Genomic DNA, 7,434 nt, shown 5'->3' on the forward strand with positions numbered 1-7,434 from the left:
TTAAAAAATGCATAGTTGTTATAGTTATACCATATCTCATTTTAACTAATCAGTATTATACATCATAGGTGTCATGTCAATAGATAATAATATAACTTTTTTTAAAATAGTCTATTTAAACCTTGTTCATGTAGTCTCAAAACGTTGGGCCGTATTTGAATTCCAATCTATTACATAACATGGTGTTTTTATTCATATATGTAGTGAATTATTTAGAGAAGCTTGTTCTTTTTTTACAAATATGCGTAATCTGAACGCAGCTACTATGCTGTTAGAAATTATCATTAGGGAACGCGCCCCCAGCTAATTTCTGTTGATCTGTTTTGTTTTGTGTTCGTGCCCTTACCACCAGACATCAGACCACATGTTACACACGTGTTTAGGGTTTTGGCTGCTATGGCGTAGTTTTCGTGCATGGTACTGCTCAACACAGCCTATATTACATACATCTATAGCTGTTTTGTAATCGTCGTTCAAGTGGTCAACACGAAGTAAGTATTAATTATTACTTATTTGTACATAGACCGTAAAAATAATGAAATTTGTGTAGTTAGATTGCTAGATTGTCTGATATGTGTAATTAGTTTTTACTTAGCATGGTTGTTTACTATAAGAGGGCCACCTCCATGTATCTCGCATACCACGAGACAAGTACATCACAAATCTTTAAATGTTTGTTGTTTCATTTTGGGAGCCCTTTATGTTCGTAAAAACAAATTTGATATCGATGGCCAACTTTATAAGTAATAATAAAAAAAAAACTGAAAAATTCCGAAACTTTAGGGCTGTCTAACGACTTTATTTTAAGAAATAGAGAACTTATTTTGATAAAATTCGATTGCAAAATTGATACCTTTTACCTGTTATAAACATATTTCTGAAATATAGTATGTGGCTTGCTGCGCCCCTTAGACGGGCAAACGAAAAGTTCCTATTGAATCAAACTATGGCCACAAAAAAATTGCTTATTTTTTCCTCCTTCATGCGATGTGTACTAATGTGGCCCTTATCTTTTATATCTATTACAAGTTTTACAATTTTGATATAAAAAATGTACTTAAACATTTTTGTGTTACTCAAATCAATGTTTTAAACAGCAAACTAGAATATAGAAGTAATGTAGTTCTTTTAAGGAAAATATAAATTTTCTTATCGCATTATTACAGTATTGGTTTTTACATCAATGATAAGAAAAATCTGTATTTTGCTTAAAAGAACGAAGTACATTCTATGTATTAATTTTTTCGTTGCGTTGTTAAAATAATTTCTACATTAATTTGAGCAACACGAAAATGTTTAGGCATTTTTTATATTAAAATTATAAAAAATGTATAAATATAAAAGATGAGGGCGACATATAGTACATCGCATGAATGAGGAGAAAACAAACAATTTTTTTTTGGCTATAGTTTGCTACGATTTGGTACCTACTTTTCAGGTTTTATTATTATTACTCATAAAGTTGGCCATGGATCTCAAATTTGTTTTTACGAGCATAAAGGCCTTCAAAAATGCAACAAAAAACATTTTAAAGATTGTTGACGTATGTCGTGTAAGAGATACATGGGAATAACCCTCTTAGACAGTTTGTATATCCAGTGTTTCTAATTTTTGCCTTACAGATATTTTAGAGGTACATTGGCACTGTCTTAATACTGATCTGGTTAATATTTGTGTTGACTTATATAACAATGTTAAAAAAAAATTGCAAAATACTGAGTAAGAGACAAATTAATCGTAGGGCTGTGGTTAAATTTCAAAAACTAAAGTCATGTATAAACGACTCAAAATCAAACTTACAACAGTTTTCCATTATAGAGCAAATTGTAAATGAGCAGTCTTCTCGTGTATTTTCGGAGGTACCTTTTGAAACATGTAACGAAATTTCATGTTTAGATGTACCAAACAATATCCAAAATACTTATATTACAAATCAGTCTTTGAGTGAAGATTTTTTTTCTGAAAATCATAATCAATCAGATATCAAAAATGATTTAAGAAATAATTTGCGTTTGTGGGCTACAAATAACAATATTCCTTCAAATTCAGTATTTGAAGGAATCCAAATTATTAAAAATATTACATCCATTGTTAAATTTTTTGCCACTTGACTATAGATCATTGTTGAAAACTCCCACGAGTACTACAACAAAACAATTAAATAATGGTGAAATGATTTATTTCGGAATTTGTAGTAAGGTGACTCTAAGAATCAAAAACGGATTAAAATTTGACACAGACACGATACATCTACAAATTAATATTGATGGAATACCACTTTTTAAGAGTAGTAGTATTGAATTTTACCCCATATTGGGTAGATGTGCTGACTTCAGTGATGACACACCTTTTGCTATTGCCATATTTTCTGGGTCAGGTAAACCCGATTCTTTAGACGAATTTTTTAAAGAATTTATAGCAGAAGTAGATGATTTAAACCAAAATGGAATACTGGTTGAAGGAAAATTGTTTAACTTTAAAATATCCTGTTTTATATGTGATGCCCCTGCAAGGGCTTATATAAAATGTGTAATTAGTCACACAAGTAAATTTGCTTGCGAGAGATGTAGAATTATAGGCAATTATGAAAACCACAGAATAAATTTTGCACAGAAAGAACTTCTCTACTACTCAAAACGGGAAGATAATGATTTTATTTCTCAAACAGATGATCCTCATATTAAAAAAAAATCTCCATTATTAAACATAAATGTTAAATTGATATCTGAAGTACCACTTGATCCTATGCATTTAATTTATCTTGGTGTTATCAAACGACTGCTGCTAAACTTTCTTGTTGAGGGAGTTGCACCCTATAAGCTTTCACAGAAAATATTAAAGTGTATCAATACAGACATTGTTAAAATACAAATGTACGTTCCTTCGGATTTTGCACGTAAACCACGCTCCTTTAAGGAAATTAAGCGCTGGAAGGCAACTGAATTTAAGCAGTTTGTTCTATACACGGGACCTATACTATTGTATAATAATTTGAATGAAGTTTCCTATCATCATTTTCTGTTAATACACTGTGCAGTATATATTTTGTCTTCTCGTTCATTAATATCAAAATATTTTGAAAAGGCTCGTAAGTTCTTAGAAAAATTTGTTATGGACTCTTCTGAGATTTATAGCAACAATTTTGTTGTATATAACGTGCATAACCTGTTGCATATGTGTGATGATGTCTCCAAACATGGAACTATTAATGAATATAGTTGTTTTCCCTTTGAAAATTATTTGGGTTCTCTTAAAAGAAAAATTCGTTCAAATAAAAATTGTTTACAGCAAATTTATAGAAGAGTAAAAGAAATTGAGGGTATCGATAATGCTAAAAATTCTAAAAAAAAAAATGAAAATCCAATACCTAAATTTTTGTACTCAGAGTGTCATGATAGTAATAATAGATTAGTATCATTTAACTGCAGTTCATTGCATTTTAATGATTATGTTTTGTCGACTAAGAAAAAGGATAACTGTGTTATTTTAAAAAGCCACAAAGTTTGTTTGATAACGACAATTCGATTCTTTAATGATGAATTTATTTTAGAGGGTATAATATTTCAATATCATTATGATCTTTATGAAGAACCAATTCCATCCTCACTTTTAAATATTTTCTTTGTAAAAAACCTTAGCATTCAGAATACGATTAATTTTAAAATAAATGACATTTTATTCAAGGGGTATAGAATGCCTTTTAAAAATGGATTTGCCGTTATTCCAATAATGCATACTTTTTAAAAATATTCACAAACTCCCCGATATGATTGTCGTTTTTGCCTGAAAAACGATTTTTGTCAATTGCAGTTTTATTCTAATTATTTAATTGTAAGAAAATACATGGCATAAAGTCTCCATTTATTATACAGATTGTATTATTTTAAGCCATTCCTCTCGCCTCTTATAGAAAAATGTTTGCTGTTGTGGAGTTTGCCAATTCTAAGAAGACTACAAATGAAATTGCAGTGGTTCCATTGACATGGATATACAAAAATGAAAGAAAGTGCTATTGGCCTACAAAACTAGGAAATAAGAAATTCGATGATTTTGTGAAGAGTCAAGGAAGTTATAAAAAATCATGGCCTTCATATAAAATTTTTAAAATTCACTTTAAAACAGGTTTGTAAAATTATGAATTATACTTACCGTCTGGGCACGGACCTAATTATAGGTACCTGTATTTCACAAATATCAAATATGTATATACATATTAAAATTTCTTGAAAAGAATATACTTACCTATTAGATTAACAATGGTAATATATTTGCAATTATTTTTATGTGTAATTATAAACAGTAGTTTAAGGGTCTGAAATTGTAGATGATTATGATGCCGCAGAGGACAAATTGAACCAAATAATTTACCAAACTGAGGACAGTGGAGCAAGTACTGCTTCCTCTACAAAATCGTTAGTTAGAAAACACCATCAAGAACCAGAAACGACCTCATCGTCTTCTGATTCAGAGTTAGAAACATATACGACACCAAAACGTGCACATATGACGCTACCAGGACCAAGCCAGGTTTCACCAAGTCCGAATATATCAACTTTGATTAGGGAAGACTGTACCCCTACATCAAACAAATCAACCTCATCATTTACTGAATTTGTATCAGGTAATTATTATATGTCTGTACATACATAATAGCACATATTTATGTCTCATTAGAGTCACTTTGGAATTGCAAAGAAAACATGTGTTCTATAAAGTTCAGTGAATTTGTTTTTAGATTTTCAAAGCACTGTATTACAATCATTAACCAGATTAACAGAAAATGTGGATCAACATTCGATTATGCTAAATGAGATTGTGAGATCTCTAAGAACTAGTAATGAAACATCTGTGACGCCTCCAGCGGACGAGGACATGCCTAAATTTCCAATAGGTACCCTGCAAGAATTCCAAGGATTCGACAATAAAATTATTGAGAACAAACAAATTAGACAGTATATGGTAGTTAACTCAGAAAGGGATAAAAACAAATTATATTAATTATAAATATTTACAGGTATCACGACTTGCAGCTGTAGGGGGCTCAGGGTTGGAATCTTTAACTAGAAGAATTTTAAAATATTTAATAACAAACGAGGTTGGATGTTTATTCAACTGGAAAGGAAGAGACAAACTGTCTTTTGAAAAAACGGCTATAATGGATGTAATATATGGTAGGTAAATATATGTTAGACATTCAACTCCTATATAGGATTCAAATGTATTGACATGACGTTTCATTTTAAATTTAAGAAAATAATCATTACTCATGTCTACTGCTACTCATAGACTAAAATTTTATTAAGATTTAATAAGCTGTTTTAAACTTTGGTTAATTTGTATTAATAAATGTACCTATTTTTGCAGAAATGTTCCACTATGTTCAAGTTTAAATGCTAATCTACATTTGAAACCTGCACAGGGCGTTTCGCATAATAACCGACACAAAGCAGGTGCATGTAGGGGGTCCCAAAATATTGCAATTTAACAAAACATACCTATATACAAAGACGGAGTTACAAGTGGGGCCAAATATTTCGAAAATAAAATTCTCTGAATTACTTTAACTTGGAATAACCAATTTTGGTACATGATTTAGGTTTATTATTGGTCTTCTTTGACTATGAGTTCAAGTAAATTGAAACACTACAAGGTATTCAGTGAGGGTGAGTCGCCCTTAAAATTATACCAAACTTTTTTCATTGGCGAATTTAAAAAGAATGTATTATCCCGCGCAAAATATAATTTAAAACTCTTTTTTTCTTACTCTTAAATTTTAAAGAAATAACTCATAGTCAAAGAAGACCAATAATAAACCTAAATCCTGTACCAAATTGGGTTATTCCAAGTTAAAAGTAGTTCAGAGATATACATTTTTTTCGATATATTTGGTCTCATTTTGAAGGCCTGTAACACCGCCTGTTTGGAACTTTGTATATAGGTATGTTTGGTTAAATTGCAATATTTTCAGACCCCCTAAATGCACCTGCTCTGTATCGTTCTTATGCAGAACACCCTATATAGTAGTAGTGGATACAGTTAGTTAATTATAAAATGTTTGCTTGCAGAAGCTGCAAAAAAGAATTTCCCACCCAATGAGAGAAATGATCTCATTATTGCCAACTCGGTAAAAGAACGGTTGAAATATTCAAAGACGAGACAATCCTACAAAAAATCTGTATAGAAAATTATTATTAGATGTGTTAGCTATTATATAGGATGGTCCTTTAAGTGTTTAAGTTTATAAGTGTCCCTCTAACTCCTTTATTATAACAGATAGAAAAAGACGAAAGTTTTAGTAATTTGTATGTAGTTCATGGTGACATTCTTAAAATTTAAATACTCTCACATTTTGACTTGAGAAAAAGTAAGGTTTTCTTAACTGGACTACCCTGTATATTTTTAGATTTTTGGAATCTGCACATTTTTCTTAATCTAGTTATGTATTACGTCATACAATCCATTCAGCAGTTTGACCAATATCGCGATACAAAAACCCAACAGTTTTTTCATTGAGATGGCAATGGAAACAATATGTAATAAACAATATATTGTCTAATAACTATAACAATAACTAATAAATATATTACTATTACTATTACTATATTATTATTACTATCGAAGATGTGTGTGTAGATTCTAAAAATAAAAAAATATACCTACAGGGTTGTTCCTTACTTTTTTCATACGTAAAAACGTGAAACTATTTAAATTCTAAACTACATAAAAGTTAACTAAAACATTTGTCTTAACAATTTTTTTGTATTGATTATAATAAAGGAGGGGGTAACGCTTTTAATACGGACCACCTGTACATGTATGTTTGTTTTTATTTAATAAATACAAGTTTTCGTTATTTTTATTTTTATTTAAATTTATTGTGGTCTAAAAAATTTATAGGTATACTGCTTGAAGAAACGGCATTAGAACTAAAATTATGTTTTATTCTAGACAATTACAAGTGTTTTTGAGATATTTGCATTTCAATTTTTAGTGTAATGAATTTAATAATTTGGTAATATTTGGGATGGCAGCACTCGCACAAATGAAAAAAAGTTCTTATACAGGCCCCATGGTACAGTACAGATAGTATATCATACTATAAATAAAATAGTTCCAGGTCCATGTTTATAAAACTTCTTCCTGGTTATTGAGTATACATTATCAGAAACGACAGGTATTTCACTGATCCTTATAATTAACAGAGAAAAAGACATGGTTAGATTTAAATATATATATACATTTTTTTGCATTAAGGTAAGTATGGTTAAGTCATATTTTACTCTAATGAATTTATTATTTACTTATGAATCATCCTGTAGCATATTGTAACCCTTATGACTTATCACTGACAATTATTGAGTTGTATTTTACATATTCTAGTTTTCTTTATTTTAAATTTAATACATTTCCCTGTATTTGATTCCACATTAAGAT

General features: G+C 29.8%; 1 protein-coding gene across 1 annotated transcript; it reads left to right on the forward strand.

The window, feature by feature from the left end:
* Nucleotides 1-457: 457 nt before the first annotated feature.
* On the forward strand, nucleotides 458-6,807 carry LOC108907223. Its single transcript, XM_018710800.1, has 6 exons — nucleotides 458-491; nucleotides 3,911-4,122; nucleotides 4,325-4,621; nucleotides 4,736-4,959; nucleotides 5,015-5,171; nucleotides 6,066-6,807. Exons 2-6 carry the CDS (start codon nucleotides 3,915-3,917, stop codon nucleotides 6,179-6,181), a joined length of 1,002 nt encoding a protein of 333 aa, XP_018566316.1. The 5' UTR covers nucleotides 458-491; nucleotides 3,911-3,914; the 3' UTR covers nucleotides 6,182-6,807.
* The last annotated feature ends 627 nt before the right edge of the window (nucleotides 6,808-7,434 follow it).

Source organism: Anoplophora glabripennis, unplaced genomic scaffold, assembly GCF_000390285.2.
Source record: "Anoplophora glabripennis isolate ALB-LARVAE unplaced genomic scaffold, Agla_2.0 scaffold249, whole genome shotgun sequence".
Taxonomy (NCBI): domain Eukaryota; kingdom Metazoa; phylum Arthropoda; class Insecta; order Coleoptera; family Cerambycidae; genus Anoplophora; species Anoplophora glabripennis.